Below are 19,114 nucleotides of genomic sequence, written 5' to 3' on the forward strand. Positions count from 1 at the left end.
CAAATGCTCCCGCGAACATTCTTCGAACCTCATGCACATGCACATGCGCCTACGGATTAATTCACCCGAATGCATTCAATAATGTGCAATCTGCGGCAAACATTAGGGTAATTGCACATTATGAAATGGATTATTTGAGAAAATTAATTCAGAAAGAGGCGGTCACTCCAATGCCTCTATACGAAACCTAGGCCTTAAAATACATCCCGTTCCGATGTCTCTATAAATAAAGTTAATAATAGTTGTTTCAGAAATTTACCCGAAAACCTTCCGTAAGTTCATCCTAGAAGTACAAAATTGCTGCGGTGTAGCTGATCATATAGATCATAATCCTGGAAAGTTGGAACGTATTCCAATTATTATTGATAAAATTATTGAAAGTTATTATTTCATTATTTCATTGCATGTAAATTTATTGCATCCTAGGGCGTGTATGACGTCATCATCATATGTACGAAGTAAACTTATATGAAAGGCAGGGTCCATGAAGAAACTAACGCTTTTCTTTATTAGGGTTTTTATAGTAATTTGAATATCAGCATCAATTACTGGAGACAGGCATGCATGTGTATACGTATATGCTAATGAAATTTACGAGTGGTGTTCAATTGTATGGACGTGTGTGCACGAATGTATGCTTTTGTTCATAGGGTAAAGTGGAAATGCATCAAGATGCATTAGATCAATTTTGTGCACAATATTTATATATTTATTATGTATGTGCATATGCATATTTTGTTTGCCAATATATGACGGGATATTTTGCAATATTAGAGATAGTTTAGTAGAGAGTTAGTCACATAAGATGAACACAAAACCTTTATACCTAAAGCCGCGAGCCTACGGTATTCCGACTTGTTTAATGTTCTCATATCGTTGAGAACGCAATTCCCGAATACGTGAAATTTAGAAGGTTTTGTTTGTAAAACAAAACCTTATTAAAATCGGTTTACTGTCTGTTTGTCTGTCCGTCTGTCTGTCTGTCTGTCTGTCTGTCTGTCTGTCCGTCACACGCATTTTTCTCGGAGACGGTTATAGCGATTGACACCAAATTTGGTAGAAAGGCGGGAACTATAAACGCTCACGCATATAGTGAGTTACATCCTTTTACGACGAATTTAAGGGGGGGTCCCCATACATGCAAAAGGGGGGTGTAAATTTTTTTTTCATCAAATATAGTCATGTGGAGTATCAAATTAAAGTTTTGACTTTTGCTGAAAAGGTGGGGAGTGCGGGGTCATTTTTTCAACGAACCCATTCTCAGGAACTACCCAACCGAAAAATCTGGAAAAAATCAGGGGGCTGCCACTATAAGGTGCCTAGGCTCGGAAATACCCTCCATATCGATACCTCTTCAAATAAAGTTAATAATAGTACATTAAAATAATTTTTAGTAATTGACAGAGAAACCCCCCTTAAGTTCACCCTAGAATCACAAAGAACATTTTGTAGAAATGTAGGCTACGGTATAGATCATGATCCTGCCAAATTTGGTGAAAATCGCACTATTACTAACAAAGTTATACTAGGTCAAATCTGCGCTCCTCTGCAAATTTAAGACTATGAATGTCAATATCACTTAAAAGTGGTTATTTTCACATAATATATGCATATTTTATAAAAGAAATACACAAAACCTTTCATACCTGAAGTGTCTAGCTTCCGGTTTCCCGACTTGTTTTAGGTTTTGTGTGAAACAAATCCTTACTAAAATCGGTTCAATACCCGCCTCCCCGTATGTCCGTCTGTCAGACGAAATTTAATCCGAAACGGTCGGAGCTATCATCGCGAAATTTGATGAGAATATGTGGTCTGTGAACCGCTACACGTGAAAACAATGGAATCATTTTGTTTTGGTTTTGAGAAGGGTCCCCAAATATGTGAAAGGAGAAAGCAAATTTTTTCTACAGAATATGGCCATAGGGGTATTAAACGAAAGGGCTCAATTAGTACTTTTCGAAAATGATCATATTTCTGACATTGGGTGAAGTGCAGCGCAGTGGGGACCAAAAACGTGTACCCCAAAAAGTGAAACCGGTCTCGTTCTCTGAACCTATCCAACCGAAATATCTGAAAAAGTCCCAGTGATGCATCTATAGAAAATTTAGACCTGATCTAATCAAATAAAGTTAGTAGTAGCATATCCATCCATTCAGATCTAACGCAGCTTTACGCATTTTCACTTTTCCCCCTGCACAAATGCCTACATATGTATACCTAACGCGTAACGTACGCACATCTCTATTCTGTTGGACACTACCCGCAAACTTAATTAACACATACATATACATACACATGTATGTCCCAAGTGCATGCAAATAACTAAAAGAAGTCGGGAAACCGGAAAGGTTTTGTGTAGTTCTTAGTACGTAGCGCGTAATATATCCATATATTATGTGAGAGTATCCACTTTCGGGTGATATTGACATTCATAGTGTTGAATTTGCAAATTAACGACAACTTTGACGTATTATAACTTTGTTAGTAATTCTGCAATTTCCACCAAACTTAGTACGATAGTAGTAGGATGAACATAAGGGGGGTTTCCAGCTAATTACAAAAAATTATATTAATATACTATTATTAACTTTATTTGAACAGATATCAGTATGGAAGGTATTTTGGAGCCCAGGCATCATATATTGGCAGCCTCCTGATTTTATTCAGATTTTTCGGTTGGGTAACTTCTGAGAATGGCTCCCTTAAAAAAGTGATGACTTTAAACCCCCCGCACTCCCCACCTATTCAACAAATGTCAAAACTAAGACCGGCTTTGAAAAGTACTAATCGAGACCTTTTATTCGATACCTCACATGACTATATTTGATGAAAAAAAATTTATAAAAAATTGTTTAAAAAAAAGTTGCATAATTCGGCAAGTCCTCACACGACCTCCGCGTGGTGGCCGCTGGAAACCGTCTTCGGGTGGGCCAAGAGTGTGTAGGGCCGGGCTGGGAGTAGGCCCATCCAACTAACGAGGATCTGCTTGTCTGCCGGTCATGTGTTAGGGGCAAGTAGATCTGGCGGAGGGATGGACTGAATCAACAGCCCGGGGATCGTCCTCCCTGCACCGGAGAAGGTGCTAATAGGACCCCAAGCCAAGGTGGAACAGCATACGCCGAGGGCTGCGTGGCCAATGGGGAGCTTGGTATTTAGTATGCGAACTCTGAATACCTTGGGCACCTTCAGTTTCAAATAAGACCCTTACCCTGGTGTCCGGGCCAGCCAGGGTGGACATTCTTCCCGGACTACTCGTGGGACCAAGACATGGACTCAATTAACAAAAAAACTAAAACGACGATAGAAGAGGAGGAGATGATGCCAGGCGCATCATCGGAGGACGAGCTGCTGGCCTCCAGCCAGGAGACAGTGGCCGTCGAGAGCAGTACACTCGGTGCCAGCCGTAGCACCGTTATGCTGAAACCAACCGCAGGGACCTCCCGGAGCGAGGCGTCAGACGGACTAGTGGCTTCCAGCCTAGGACCCACTGCCGTCAAGCTGGGTGTAGCGAGTACCAGACATAGTACTCCTGACCCGAAGCCCTCAGCGTCGGGGGATCCCTCGAAAGCGAAAACCGACAAGAATGTCGGTCGCCGGAAACCGGCTAAGAAGCGAAGGTCCACGGGTGTCCTGCTCAAGAGCCAGTACCAGAAGGCCATGCATATTCTCGGCAAGATTGCCAAGAATAAGGAGGCCGGCACTGTCGACGAGCGGGATGAAAAAGACTTCGCTAAATACCATGCGATTGTTGATGAATACAACAGCAAACGCCGGGCTGACGAGCAGAAGGCGAAGCCCATCGCTCTAAAACGCAACCGATCTCAAGACGAGGTCGAACAATATAAGAAGCGGAGCAGAGTGGGCAAGAGCGCAGACGCCAAGCAACATACGGAAGAAATTGTACAGCAACCGTCAGCCGGCGGGCAACGTACTGCGAAGCCCTTCAGCGACGTGGCCAGGAGTCACTTACGTGTGACGCTGGCGGATGGCAATTCTGCTAGCGGCAAACTAACGCTGGAGGTGTGGATCAGTGTGGAGGCTAGGCTGTCGGGCATGGTCTATGAACATCTCGTGGAGACCGGAGGCAAGCACCCGGGACTCACTCCCCACTTTGATTCATCTCAGGTGGTCCGTGGGTTCCACGTAATAGCTTGCATGGACCAGTTCTCTAAGGACTTTCTCGGCTCGTGTGTCGCTAAGATCAGCGACGCCTGGGAGGGCGTTAAGCTCAAGATTATCCCTTACGACGAGATTCCCAGGAGACCGGTCGCTCGCATCTGGTTGCCGAAGATCCGCATGGAGAAGGACAAGCTCGTCCATTTCCTGCGCCTTCACAACCCCGGGATTCCCATGGACGACTGGGTTGTTATAAAGGACGAGGAACCTCAGATAAACAGCCAGCCCGTACTACTCCGCATAAACGAGGAGTGCCCGGAGGCACTGAAAAAGGCTGATTATAAAGTGTGGTTCGGAGTCAGGAATGCCAAAGTAAAAGTGTTCCGTTCTGCGAAACCGGACGACGCCGCCAACGAGCTGTTAGAGGAGATGACGATCGACGGTCCGACGGGGGCTGACAAACCCCTCACGCAAGCAGATCATGCTGAGGGTAACGCAGATAAATCTGCAGCACTCGAAGTGCGCCTCGGCTAATCTGCTCGTCTTCCTCTTAGAGGAAGATATCGACATCGCATTAATACAGGAGCCCTGGGTCGGAAGCGACCGAACCATCAAAGGGCTCCAAAGCAAATATTTTAATTTATTCCACAGCACAGGAGACGCTGATCAGGATAGACCTAGAGCATGTATTCTTGCGAGGAAGAGTCTGCACGCTTTCCTGTGCCCGGACCTGAGTTCCAGTGAGCTAGTTGTGGTCAAGCTGGAGCAGATGGGGGCAGAGAACGTATACATTTTCTCGGCGTACATTGGCTCATGACCGATCAGCTCCGCCAGAAGAACTACAACATCTGACGAACACCATAACAGCAAAGAAAGCCAACTTGCTGATAGGCTGCGATGCAAATGCAAGGCATACGCTTTGGGGTAGCTCCGAAATCAACGAAAGAGGTGAGTCATTCTTTGATTTTGTTATTACTTCAAATCTATCGGTGTGTAACAGGGGCAGTACATCAACCTTTCATTTCCCCTGCTCGGAGAACTGTGACGGTTGGGAGGAGGTCCTTGATATCACCCTAATAACAGACAACGGGATTCTTAGGGTGGAGGACTGGAGAGTGTCTGACCAGAGATCCTTCTCTGGCCACAGTTGGATACTCTTCAGTCTAGATCTCGCCGCAGAGGTTCCCAAGCCCTTTAGAGACCCCCGGAGGATCGACTGGAGAAAGTTTGGTCAGGTAATTAAGAACAAACTCTCCGGTGCGCAAATTGGTAGGATTGGCACGACAGATGAACTGGAGTCAAAGGTCGGGGCTCTGGAGAAGGCTTTTGATACCGCCTTCAAAGTCTCGTGCCCTGCTAAGTACAGCAAAAAGACCTTGCCACCGTAGTGGAACGAAGATCTCTCTAGTCTCAGGAAGCTGACCAGAGAAATCTTCAACATCTGCTACAGGCAAAAATACTGGCAGCCATATAAGGACTGCCTAAAGAAGTACAAGTCGGCCATCAGGACCGCCAAGAGGCGGTCTTGGCTAGACTATTGTCAGAGCATTGAAAGCACTAGTGAATCCGCGAGGCTCAATAAGATTCTGTCCAAGGAATATAAGAGTCCATCCTTGCTTAAAAAGTCGGAAGGCTCCTGGACGGAATCTTCTAGTGAAACCTTGGAGCTGCTGGTGCAAACGCACTTTCCCTCCAGCGAGGAGGACTGTGAGTCAGAACCTCGCTTAGAGGGTTTGCGGCAACCCCAGCTGTGCGAGACTATCAAATCGGTAATTACCGGGGATAGGATCGGCTGGGCTATAAACAGCTTCTCCGCATACAAATCTCCAGGCCCAGATGGCATAATGCCAGTCATGCTACAGAAGCAGCAGGAAAGGGTTGTGCCGTGGCTTGTTGAGATTTACCGGAGCTGCATCACTTTAGGATACGTACCGCAGTCCTGGAGGCGCGCACGGGTGGTGTTCATACCGAAAGCCGGTAGGCGAGGTCATGAGTCCGCGAAGGACTTTCGGCCAATCAGCCTGACCTCTTTCGTGCTGAAGACCCTAGAACGCGTCCTGGACATTCACTTAAGGACGATTATGGAGAGAACGCCTTTCTCTAAGTCCCAGCATGCCTACCTCAAGGGAAAATCCACAGAAACCGCCCTCCACGAGGTAATTGGCACGGTTGAGCGGTCGCTGCAGTCCAAGCAGTATACCCTTGCTGCCTTCTTGGATATAGAAGGAGCTTTCAACAACGTCAGTACCAACGCCATCAAGGAAGCCTTGACCGGTATTGGATTGGAGGGGTATCTCACGCATTGGATTATATCCATGCTGAGTACCAGGATAATCCAGTCCGATCTGGAAGGCAACCACTTGACCAGAGCGCTGAACAGAGGCACGCCCCAGGGTGGTGCTATCTCACCGGTGCTCTGGTTAATAGTAATGGACAAAATTTTACGTACATTGGACAGCAGCGGGGTGAAGGTAGTGGCGTATGCCGACGACTTGGTGATATTAGCATCAGGGATGTTTCTGTCCATTATGAGTGACATCATGGAAGGAGCGTTGCGAAAGGTGTGCCTTTGGGCCGCAAGATGCGGACTCAGCATAAACCCAACCAAAACGCAACTGATGCTATTCACCACCAAGACAAGGATACCTGAATTCCATCTACCACGGCTGAATGAACAAAGATTGGTTCTTTCCTCTAATGTAAAGTATCTGGGTGTAATCCTGGATCCTAAGCTAAATTGGAGGTTGAACATAGAACTGAGGGTTAAGAAGGCCTGTATAGCCTTCTATGCCTGTAAGAGAACCTTTGCGAAGAAATGGGGTCTCCGGCCGAGGATGGTTCTCTGGATGTACACCACTGTAGTGCGTCCGATCCTCACGTACGGATATATTGTATGGTGGCAGGCTTTGAAGAAGAAATACAATAGAACGAAGCTTAATAGGATTCAGAGAACCGTGTGTGCAGGTGCTACGGGGGCTCTGCAGTCCTGCCCGGCAGATGCTCTCAATGTACTCCTGCATCTCCTCCCCCTAGACCTCCACATCAAATATGTTGCAGCATGCAGTGTCTTCAGACTACGTGAGTCCGGATGCTGGGCAGCGAAGTCCTACGGCCACAGCAACATTCTAGATGAAATACCTCGAGAAATCTGGGCATCCCCCACGGACTATGTCACACGCAAGCTGAACTTCACGAGAAACTTTGCTGTGGACCTTCCAACCAGGGCAAAGTGGAAGACCGGCGGCGTGTTGCAAGACTATGACACGGTATTCTTTACGGACGGATCAAAGATGGCCTATGGAGTCGGTGCGGGGGTTTTCTCGAATACACACGGTGTATCCAAGTCGTATGGTCTCCCAGGTTTCACCAGTGTATTCCAGGCGGTACTGGCGACACTGGAAGTCTGTCGATGGCTGGAGCGTGATTCGAGCCCCAAGCGTAACATAGCCATTCTGACCGGCAGCCAAGCGGCCATCAAGGCCTTGTACTCAACGACGACATCTTCCCGGTTGGTGGGGCAGTGCAGAGACACGCTCAACCATCTGGGCGGCACGCTCAAGTTCACTCTCCTCTGGGTTCCCGGGCATAGGAACATAGAAGGGAATGAGCGGGCTGACGGATTGGCCAGGCAAGGCTCTGCTCTTAGCAGTCCCTCGGGGAACACAGTCGGTGTTCCGCTGGCGGCTGTCGGGGGCCGAGTCTACTCGCACTACCTAGCAGCCGCGGGCCTGAGATGGCGAAGGCTTACAAGCTGTGCCAAATCAAGGAGAATTTGGCCCGCTTATAACATAGCCCGATCACGAGAGCTCCTGTGCCAGACGCGTGCAAATGCATTCAAGATTACGTCGGTCTGCACGGGGCACTGGCCCATAGGGGACCATGCCGCTAGGCTCGGCTTACCCTACAACTCGCATTGCCGAAGCTGCGGAGAAGGAAGGGAAACCCTCATGCACTTTCTCTGCGATTGCCCAGCTCTGGCTCGAGTCAGGCTGCGGACACTGGGCAAACCATTCTTTGGGGATCTCAGTGAGATTTCTAGCTGCAGGGTCGGAGAGCTGCTTTCCTTCGTGAATGCTACGGGCTGGCTCTGAAGGTCCGAGCCAGCTGAACTCTGCTTCCCTGTTCCTATAACAACAGTCACGGTCTTAGGAGTTTGTGGCATCAAAACAGCGCACCAAATCGCTAATTGGGCTCCTCGGAGCGGCCACTGATACCTACCTACCTACCCATTTTTAAAAAAAAATTTTATTCTATGGGCATGTCAGATGCAGGCAAGGAGATCAATATTCAGGATGGCCGGTAGTATGAGTGAGGCGAGGAGCTGTCTAAATCGAAGAAAGATTGATATTCTTTCTAGGCGGTATCCCGAATTACTAATACCAAGAGATAACATGACAACGAGGTTTCACTTCGATAAGAAGTTTGAAACACGTTGGAGTAACAAGGCAAACCGGGAGAGCGTGGCTGCGACATAGGGTTAAACCAGCAACTGATTACTTGGTACACTGACGGATCCCTCACAGCAGAGGGAGCGGGTGCCGGTGTCATTGGTCCTAGGAAAATGTACTTTGAGCCAGGGGGCAGGTACACTAGCAGATTCCAGGCGGAAATATACGCAATAGACAAATGTGCCTCCTTTAATGTGCAAAGGATCTACAGGGGGCAGAACATAGCTATTCTCACCGATAGCCAAGGAGCGATCAAGGCACTTAGGTCCAACCAGGTGAACTCTAAACTGGTATGGGAATGCTTCGAGAGACTGAATACACCCGGCTCGTCCAACAAGGTCTGGATACTTTGGGTTCCAGGCCATGCTGGGTTGGAAGGCAACGAGGCAGCGGACGAACTAGCCAAGAAGAGAGCAGGAACGCCCTTACACGGACCAGAACCATTCTGTGGAATCGGAAACAGTTTCATGGCTATGAATCTTAGAAATGAGGAGAAACGGTTGAGGGAACTATACTGGGCGGGCCTACCAGGGATGGAGCAGTCCAGGGTGCTTATTAGGGGATATGAACCCATGCGCACAAAGGATTGCTTAAACCTCACCAAAAAGAACCTCCGAATCATAGTGGGAATTCTCACTGGTCATTGTCGGCTGAACTATCACCTAGGGAAGCTAGAGATATCTACGGACACTGCCTGCAGGTTTTGTGAGGAGGAGGACGAAACCTCTATACACGCCCTGGGACAGTATCCGGCACTTGTGCAAAGTAGGTCGAAACATCTGGGAGAACACTTAATACCAGATGCAAAGCTAAAAGATCTGGAAGTAGGGAACATACTAAAGTTCCAACTGGTTACAGGCCTGCTTGAGATACTATGATAAATAGGTAAACTATAACCAGTAAAAGGGGCACAATAGTTCTTCAACGACGCGGTGCGACTTTCCCTTAACAGAATAATAATAATAGGCTACTTTCTGCTTGACTGGTAAGAACTTACTTTATGATGGAAACGCTATCGCTGAAAGCAGCGTATACATTATACATAGATATATTCTACGGTTCAGGTTTCCGATAATTTATAGAAAAGAATTATAATAATAATTATTTATGAAATCTCATCTAATCTTTTTATTTTCTAACATAAGAAAAAATCGTTATATGAATATTGAAATTAAATTCCTTGATGTTTACTTTTTTAATTTATAATATAAATAAATTCTTCCAAGTGAAAACATAATACACAATAATATAAAATTCAAGGTGCAATGCTTGCAGTATTGTTATGCATAAGTTTTTCTTTTGTACGCATTCAGTTTTATGGTATTTGTTTTTGGCGATTTCGGAGAATCCGTCTGTACGGGAGCCCTGTATAAGGACGGATTCTGAAATATGAAAATAAAATTCTAGAAGAAAAAATTATATATTTTTATAAATAATGTTAATAAGTACTGCGGAATTAATGTAGTTGAGATGAAGCTGATCTCTCTTGGTGACAGGCCGACCAAGAAAACGCATACAATGTCGTTACAAACATGGGGCGTCCACCTCAGTCGACGCGGCAGGACGGGCTCCGGCCCTGTCGAGAAATGGGCAAGGGTTCTTGACGCATGGACGGCGTCAAGACGTAAGCAAGTTAGTCCGAACACAACGAACAAAACAAATACGTGTCAGCACGCTAAATGTTGGTACCCTAACTCGATCTATCGAGCGAGGGCTCTAACCCATCGGAAAAGACGCATTGATATCTGCGCTCTGCAAGAAACCCGATGGTTTGGTACCAAAAGCTGGACGCGAACGCGGTAAAAATGGCTATAAATTTCTCTATTTTGGTAACCCACACACTCAATATGGTGTTGGCATTGCCATCTCAGAGGGTTTCCGTGATGCCATTAAAGAAGTCGAACGATTTGATGATCGGCTGATGAAGCTCACCATTATATCAACTAATCGCACTATTCACTTCTTCACCGCGTACGCAACACAGACAGGTCGACCAGACGCCGAGAAAGATGCCTTCTGGCAACTTCTCGATGAAAAGACTTGTCAGGTGCCTGCTGATGACTATATCATCATTGCCGGCGACCTTAATGGTCATGTGCGTGAAAAGGCAGACGGTAGCAAGTGCCATGGGGGAAAGGGGTTCGGAGCGCGCAATGAGGGTGGCGAGCGTATAATCGATTTTGCGGACACCCATGACCTTGTACTTATGAATACATTGTTCATTAAACGATTGTCTCATCTTCCTACATTTTATAGTGGGAACAGTGAAACGCAAATCGACTACATTCCCACAGGACCCCGACATTTTACCACAGTTGGAAAGTCGTTCCCTATGAGACCATCGCACCTCAACATCGGCCGTTGATTGCCGTCCTGCGCATTAAACTACCGATAAAACTGCGTGAGGACCGCACTGCCTCGCAGCGCATCAAATGGTAACGATAGGGTGAGAAGAAAGAAGAAACTATCTCACTCATACGATTGCCGACTATTACGAATGTGGAAGAATCATGGAACCAAATGAAAGACACGATCCACAAAGCGGCCTCTGCAACCCTCGGGGTCACCCAGCCAGGTAAGCGGTGCATCAACCGAGATACTCGGCTTTGGAATGATGATGTTGAAATGAAGGTCCGTGAAAAGAAACGCCTCTACCACCAATTTCTCGATGATAAAACGCCTGCTAATTGGCAAATTTCTAAGAATGCCAACCAGGAAACAAAGAAAGCGGTCGCTGTCACCCGAGCGAACCATTACAAAAATCTTTACGATAAGCTCGACACTCGGGATTGCGAGAGAGATCTGTATCGACTTGTTAAAAGCCGTAACGAACGTACACACAGGACATCGAACACTTCTATTGCGTTAATGATCACAACGGTAGTTTGCTTACCAACCGTCGAGCCGCAACGGGTAGGTGGCGAAAATATTTCGAACAGATTTCAACTGAAGAATTTGCTCATCCTCCACTTCCGTAATCATTGCCGACATTTGGAGCAGTTCCACTAGTCAGCGCAACTGGTGCTCAGAGGTGGCGGTGAGGAAGACGGGGCAGCAACCCTCTCGGCCAAACCAAAACCAAGTGGCCCAGGAGAACCTCCATAGTGGTGGCACCGGGAGACGCTGCACGCATTTTAGCTTACCGGCCGTGATGCAATAGGCGAATGCTCCAAAGGCCTAATTAGGGCGATCAGACCCAAGTCTGCACGGGGACTCATCTGAAGTGGAAAATCGGTCACGAAACCTTACCAGGGGTATACTGGTACCATGGGAACCGGGATAGCCCCTGGACTCTCATATTTCGGATGAACTCCCGTTGTATGTGAGTACAGCTCGGTTGTTTGCGGTTGGTCCCCCTAGTGCGAGTTTCATGGGGGTTGTGGTTATGCTCAAGTGAGAAGAGACCTTCGCGCCTCGGCGTGGTGTTGCGTTTCAACACGGGTGCCGTACTCCCTAGTTCGGTAGAGATTTAGGTATGTCTTTCATCCACCAGTATGAATGCTAAGCCATGCAATTTGTATAGACTAGTACCGTTGTTGCTTGTCTCAGCGGGTCTCTGATTGTGATCACAAAATCAATCCGTGTCTTAAGAAGACCGTGCGAATAAGTCGTCCAGACAGGTGCTCACGTTAAACCCTCAAGGACTTAACTGTCAGGCCAACTGAAGTCGAGGAGGCAATAAAACGAATGAAATCGGGAAAAGCCACAGGACCTGACGACATCGCATCTGAGGTCTGGAAAGCGAAGAGCTGGGACCCAACACTGTCTCCCAGTGAATTTTTTAATGGGGTTATTCAGGAAGGAAGAATAGCATCTGCCTGGCAAGAAAGTACCACTGTTCCAATATGGACAAAGATAGGTAGTCCAGCAGAATGTTCAAATTACCGTCCGGTCCGATTACTTTCCCATACCATGAAGATTTTTGAACGCGTTCTTCACAACCGTATTAGCTAAATCGTTTAAATAACCATGAATCAAGCCGGATTTGCCAAAAACTGCGAAACTGCTGACGTAATGCACGCTGCGCGGTTACTCATAGAGAAACACCGTGAGAAGCATCGCCCTCTTTACATTGCATTTCTGGATCTAGAGAAAGCGTTTGACCGTGTAACACACGAACTCATCTGGTATGCTTTACGACAACACTTAGTGCCAGAAGAACTCGTGCGCTGGGTTCAATTGCTTTACCACGATCCGAAAAGTAAAGTTCGAAATATGGCGGGTGTATCAAAACCCCTGTTGGTGTTCATCAAGGAAGCGGAAGCTCACCGTCACACGGGATATCCAACGTCCAGCGCCCTACACACTGCTTTATGCAGATGATGTTTTCCTAGCATCTGGTCCGAAAAATGATCACGAGCAACTTGTGCAAAAATGGAATGATTGCCTCATGCAACCCGATCTCAGATTGAATTTAAACAAAACTGAATTCTTGACGACCGATCCCCATGAAACAGGCACAATCACTGTCAGCGGCAATGATCTGCCCAGAACTGAGCGATTTAAATACCTCGGGTCAACGCTATCAGCCAATGGAGAACTGCGTTATGAAATTGCTTCACGTATTAACACAACCTGGATGAAGTCGCGTTCCACAACTGGTGCTCTTTGTGATCGACGTATCAACGAACGTTTCAAATCTAAAATTTACCGCAATGTTGTCGGCGCAACAACGGATACCGGTCTAGGCCTGCCTTAATAAGGAACTCCAGACATCCCGGTTTTGCTCCGAGGTCCATCAATTCGATATCCCTAAAAGCTGTCTGGTATCCTGACCTACGCCATCGCTCCATCTCAGGCAGGCCTCGTCTTCTTTTTCTAACATAGATATTGCCCTTATAGACTTTCCGGGTGGAATCATCCTCATCCATATGGATTAAGTGACCCGCCCACCGTAACCTATTGAGCCGGATTTTATCCTCAACCGGACGGTCATGGTACCGCTCATAGATTTCGTCATTGTGTAGGCTACGGAATCGTCCATTCTCATTTAGGGGGCCAAAAATTCTTCGGAGGATTCTTCTCTTGAACGCGGCCAAGAGTTCGAAATTTTTCTTCCTAAGAACCCAAGTTTCCGGGGAATACATGAGGACTGGCAAGATCATAGTCTTGTACAGTAAGAGCTTTGACCCTATGGTGAGACGTTTCGAACGGAACAGTCTTTGTAAGCTAAAATAGGCTCGGTTGGCTGACAACAACCTTGCGCGGATTTCATCATCGTAGTTGTTATCGGTTGTGATTTTCGACCCTAGATAGGAGAAATTGTCAACGGTCTCAAAGTTGTATTCTCCTATCCTTATTCTTCTTCGTGTTTGTGTTTTACCAGTGCGGTTTGATGTTGTTGGTTGATTCGTCTTCGGTGCTGACGTTGCCACCATATATTTTGTCTTGCCTTCATTGATATGCAGCCCAAGATCTCGCGCCGCCTGCTCGATCTGGATGAAGGCAGTTTGTACGTTTCGGGTGGTTCTTCCCATGATGTCGATATCGTCAGCATAGGCCAGTAGTTGGGTGGACTTGAAGAGGATCGTATCTCTTGCATTTACCTCAGGATCACGGATCACTTTCTCGAGGGCCAGGTTAAAGCGGACACATGATAGCGCATCGCCTTGTCGTAGACCGTTGTTGATGTCTAATGGTCTTGAGAGTGATCCTGCTACTTTTATCTGGTCTCGCACATTGGTCAGGGTCAGCCTAGTCAGTCTTGTTAATTTCGTCGGGATACCGAATTCTCTCATGGCCGTGTACAGTTTTACCCTGGCTATGCTATCATAGGTGGCATTAAAGCCGATGAACAGATGGTGCAACTGTTGTCCATATTCCAACAGTTTTTCCATCGCTTGCCGCAGAGAGAAAATCTGATCTGTTGCTGATTTGCCTGGAGTGAAGCCTCTTTGGTATGGGCCAATGAAGTTCTGGGCGTATGGGGCTATCCGGCCTAGCAAAATAGTGGAGAATATCTTAGATGGTACTCAGCAACGTGATATCTCTATAATTGCTGCACTGTGTGATATCTCCCTTTTTATGTATGAGACAGATAATGCCTCGTTGCCAATCGTCAGGCATTGATTCGCTGTCCCATACCTTGAGCACAAGTTGATGAACCACTTGGTGTAACTGGTCGTCTCCATATTTAACCAATTCGGCTGTAATTCCATCGGCTCCTGGCGACTTATGATTTTTTAGCCGACGAATTGCACAGACTGTTTCTCCTAAACTTGGTGGTGGCAGTATTTGTCCGTCGCCTTCAGTTGGCGGGACCTCCAACTCGCCGATGTTCTGTTTGTTCAGTAGCTCATCAAAGTACTCAACCCATCGCTCTAATATGCCCATTCTGTCGGAAATCAGATTTCCCTCTTTGTCTCGGCAGGATAAGCATCGAGGTGTATAAGGTTTCATCCTGCTGACTTGTTGGTAAAACTTGCGCCCCTGATGCGGTTGTTCCCTGTACTTTTCTAGTTCACAGACTTGTTGGTTCTCCCAGGCTTCCTTTTTCCATCTGTGAAGTCGCTTCTCCGCTCGACGGAGTTCGTGATTAGTCTGTGCGCGTGCCCGCGTTCTTTGAGAATGCAACATTACTCGGTATGCGGCATTCTGCCATTCCGTTGCTAGCTTACATTCATCGTCATACATCGTCAAACCAGCCGTTCCGACTCCTTTTGCGGCTGGGGCCAAGTATGTTTGTGGCCGTATCCATGATAACGTTCCTCAGGTGATTGTGAAGATCATTTGTTGATGCTTCATCTCCAGGTCCTATGTTGACTGCGGTTATTGCGGCATCCATTTCCCTCTTATAGGTGTCGCGGAGGGTTGTGTTGTGGATGACTTCAGTGTTCACTCTCACCCGTTTGTCAGAGGGGATTCTAGGTGGTATTGTTATTCGAGCTCTGAGCACCATGCCAACGAGATAGTGATCCGAGTCTATATTGGCCCCCCTATATGTTCTCACATTCATCAAGGCTGAGAGGTGGCGACGTTCGATCAACACGTGGTCAATTTGGTTGAAAGTAGTCCCATCTGGAGAGGCCCACGTATCTATTTGGACCGCTTTCCGCGCAAACCAGGTACTTCCAACAACCATTTCGTGTGACTCTGCTAATTGAATAGTCCGCAGTCCGTTATCATTTGTTTTTTCGTGTAAGCTATGGGAGCCAACGTATCGCTTGAATACGGGGTCCTTCCCTACTTGCCTGTTAAAATCCCCAAGTATGATTTTGATATCATATCTGGGACAGGCTTCGAGGGTTCGTTCTACTGCCTCGTAGAAGGTATCCTTCTCCAACTCTGCAGTCTCCTCTGTAGGGGCGTGAACGTTTATGAGGCTTATATTTCTAAACTTGCCTCGCAAGCGCAGAGTGCATAGCCATTCGCTTATGTTTTCAAAGCCGATAACACCAGGTTTCATTTTTTGGCTGACTAAGAAACCTACCTACCTACTCCGAGCACATGGTTTACTGGATGACCGCTATAATATATGGTGTAGTGACTCTTCTCCAGGAAACCGGTCCCTGTCCATCGCATCTCTTGCAACGCTGTTATATCAGCCCTATATTGGGACAGGGTATCGACTAGCTGCTCATCAACTTCATCTCTGTACAGGGAGCGCACGTTCCATGAGAAAATGCCCACATCGTTATTCCGTTGTCGTTGCCGGATCCGTCGTTTCAAAATCCGTCCTGTCCGAGGCTCCTGTTGTGGCTTCGTAACAAGTTGTTTTCCGTGTAGGGTTGTCAGCCCTACCCAACCCCCAACCTGGAGGACCAGTTGGTACAATTTGTCCCGTTTTTAGGCGCGGGAGACTCGCCTTCATCCTCCTCCGTCTGCAGCTTTTCGTTAAGAAAGAGCTCCCAGCAGTCACCACGTGGAGGTGGAGATAGGGTTTGGTAGTAGAGCTGATGGTGTTGGTTCAGCAGGCATTTCCCAGGTTTTATGCTCGATCTTGGGTACCAATCCACGTTTCGCCCTGGGACCTATACTACCCTTTGACCACCATTCTGAGTGTTGGCCAACTATAAAAGACAATGAACGGCGGTAATGGAGACGAAGATGTTACGTTGGACTAGTGGCGTCACACGTTTAGATCACATCCGAAATAAGGATATCCGCGATCGCTATGGGGTTGCACCGGTCGTGGAAAAGTTGCGAGAGAGGCTTCTTCAATGGTATGGTCACGCAATTCGTGCTAACGAGAATGCACTTGCCAAGATTGGTTTGAACATCGAAGTCGATGGTAAACAGTCAAAAGGTCAGCCTAAACAACGGTGGCTTGATAAGCTGGATGGGGATTTGAAAGCCTCGAGATTGCATCCAGATCAGGCATTCGATAGAGCCAAATGGCGAAACCGCTCACGACGAGCCGACCCCGCTTGTGAACGGGACAAAGGCTGAAGAAAAAGAAGAAGATTTCGTAGAGATGCATCACTGTGATTTTTTTCAGATTTTTCGGTTGGATAGGTTCTGGCAACGAGACCTGCTACACTTTTTGATGGTCATATTTTGAGCCCTCACTAGGTTTCACCCGATATCAAATATGGGACCAGTTTCGGAAAGTACTAATTGAGCCACAAAACCGTAAAAAACATGCTATTAATGTGTAAACATATTAATTATTTTTACTAACAATTTTATCTTCGTTTTTTTGCAAGTATTCATCCAGTTGTTTCAACGATTCCTTACTTTTTCGAAGCGTTATTGGTTCCTTAAGTAAAGCAGAAGTTTCCGCTACTAGATTAATTAACTCCATTTGTTGATTTTTCATCTCTTCGTTTAATTTGTTTCTTTAAGTTTGTTAGTCCTTCTATTATGTCAGCAATTGAAGGTATTTCTAAAAAGAAGTACTAAATTAAACTCTTTGAGGATAAAGAATCTACTTAAATGTATACCTGGTACATTTTCTATACCTAATGTCCCATTACATCTTTTTAAAACTCGTTTATTAAGGTTGCGTCTTGGCAGGACATTTTCTTCTTCCATTTTCGGGAGACGTATTATTAGGTATACTGGTGAAGAACAGGAATAAGTAGAAGATTTTCATCATGCCACAAATGAACAAATTTAAATGCTACTTCATTTATACGAAAAGTTTCAGTATTTTCTTATGTACTTGCATTGCACAAACATATTCCTAAAGCAAATGACTCGACCGGATCTTCAAAATAATTTCGGACTTCCAAAAGTTGTTTTCCGATAACGTATCCTTCTTCGCGATCTAGTAAGCTTGTTATCTTTATGGAAACATAAAGCTGCCTTATGCAGCAGACGTTGTTCGATTGAAAAATATTTAAGTATTGCCAACATGATTGATAGCTTAGTACTTTTCCATGGAAAAACAGTTCTTTTTGACTTGCTATAATTTGTTCATCAGAATTTCTATTGTGGAGCTGCTGCAATATATTTGATGGTTTTCTAGTACATTTCCTATTATTCTGCAGAAAATTTTCGAAGGCACTACTTATTCCTGCCCTTTTCATCTCTCAAAATATACTATTATAAATATAAATAACAACATCGTTAAAGACTTTAATATTACAACTTATCGTTTCATTTTCATTCTTTCCTAGGTACCTTCACTTCGTTTTTCCTGGATCATTTCACATGCACTCACTTTGAATTACAAACTTGAAATGACTCAGCTTCGTTTGCTCTACTGAGTATCACAAAATGCCGGCGGTTACGACATTTTGCAACTGAAAACAAGTACATTTACAAAAGTAATGACTAGTACACGATTGGGTAATGTGTAACATCAATCCTAACCGAAACAATTGAAGCCACATCGTTCATATATTACCGGAAGTAATGTCTGGTAAGGAAGAGGGTAATAATAGCCTCGCAACTCAAAATGTATGAATTGCAAATTATTCAAGTGAGAAAATTTATTTGATTTCCAAACCGATTACTACATATTACTTTTGGTAAGGTGTTACAATTTCAAATATTTCATTTGAAGAAATAGTAAATTACTACAGCAGCGCCGACATATTTTCTACTGGGTAATCATTACCTGCATTTGTTGATGTATTGTAGGCATTGGAATGACATCATAAACAGGCCTGGATTGCAACTATCATCATCAACTCTCTATCATCATGCGACCGTCTGCAATCGTTACCTTACAGTGCATTATCGATTTCGTGTGCAAATTGGAAATATTCGGATTTGGTTGGCAATTCACTTCCGATCGGAAGATCTTGTAAAATCGATGATTTCTTTGGTGTCTTGGATTGAAATATAATTATTGTAATTCGTCCTGCATTTCGGCCAAATCTTGGGTCTGCAATGTATTAGTTCGACTAATCATATCCTCACTTCCGCCGTTGAGTAATTTTCTGGTTGCATCTATTACAGAGATTTGATTTTTAAACAACGCATGCGCTAATCACGTTTTGTTTATTTACTAGAATTTCGTTGCTCTGCTGTAGTCGTCTGATCATCCTAGATAATTGGATTAGGTGTATATCACACATATAATATTTTGATGCTTTCCGGTACATTGCCGATCTTTGAATGGTGTTATGTTAATATTGCTTCCGAAAATAATGGTACGGTTA

The 19,114-nt window shown here is 45.6% G+C and overlaps 1 protein-coding gene across 5 annotated transcripts; it reads right to left on the reverse strand.

Annotated features, from left to right (window-relative positions):
- Nucleotides 1-203: 203 nt before the first annotated feature.
- LOC119649390 lies at nt 204-18,320 on the reverse strand. Of its 5 annotated transcripts, none has more exons than XM_038051512.1 (5): nt 18,129-18,320; nt 17,668-18,047; nt 17,447-17,563; nt 17,241-17,388; nt 204-332 (listed from the first exon to the last, which is right to left on the reverse strand). In XM_038051512.1, the coding sequence occupies exons 2-4, from the start codon at nt 18,032-18,034 to the stop codon at nt 17,294-17,296; spliced, it is 579 nt and encodes a 192-aa protein (XP_037907440.1). In that variant the 5' UTR covers nt 18,035-18,047; nt 18,129-18,320; the 3' UTR covers nt 204-332; nt 17,241-17,293. The 5 variants fall into 5 exon arrangements, 4 of the variants coding, with proteins under 4 accessions (XP_037907440.1, XP_037907439.1, XP_037907438.1 ...); XM_038051511.1 differs by lacking the exon at nt 204-332 and adding an exon at nt 9,761-9,946 and having other exon boundaries at nt 18,129-18,319; XM_038051510.1 differs by lacking the exon at nt 204-332 and adding an exon at nt 9,763-9,946 and having other exon boundaries at nt 17,185-17,388; nt 18,129-18,316.
- Between the last annotated feature and the right edge of the window lie 794 nt (nt 18,321-19,114).

Source organism: Hermetia illucens, chromosome 2 (genome assembly GCF_905115235.1).
Source record: "Hermetia illucens chromosome 2, iHerIll2.2.curated.20191125, whole genome shotgun sequence".
Classification (NCBI taxonomy): domain Eukaryota; kingdom Metazoa; phylum Arthropoda; class Insecta; order Diptera; family Stratiomyidae; genus Hermetia; species Hermetia illucens.

Excerpts from the sequence above, each read along its gene's own strand:
- LOC119649390 (XM_038051512.1), bottom strand. The coding sequence starts at position 18,034 with ATGAAAAGGGCAGGAATAAGTAGTGCCTTCGAAAATTTTCTGCAGAAT. Across the intron at positions 17,564-17,667 it reads AATATGTTTGTGCAATGCAA|TATACCTAATAATACGTCTC; the intron begins GTACATAAGAAA and ends GTTCTTCACCAG. Across the intron at positions 17,389-17,446 it reads AGGTATAGAAAATGTACCAG|AAATACCTTCAATTGCTGAC; the intron begins GTATACATTTAA and ends ACTTCTTTTTAG.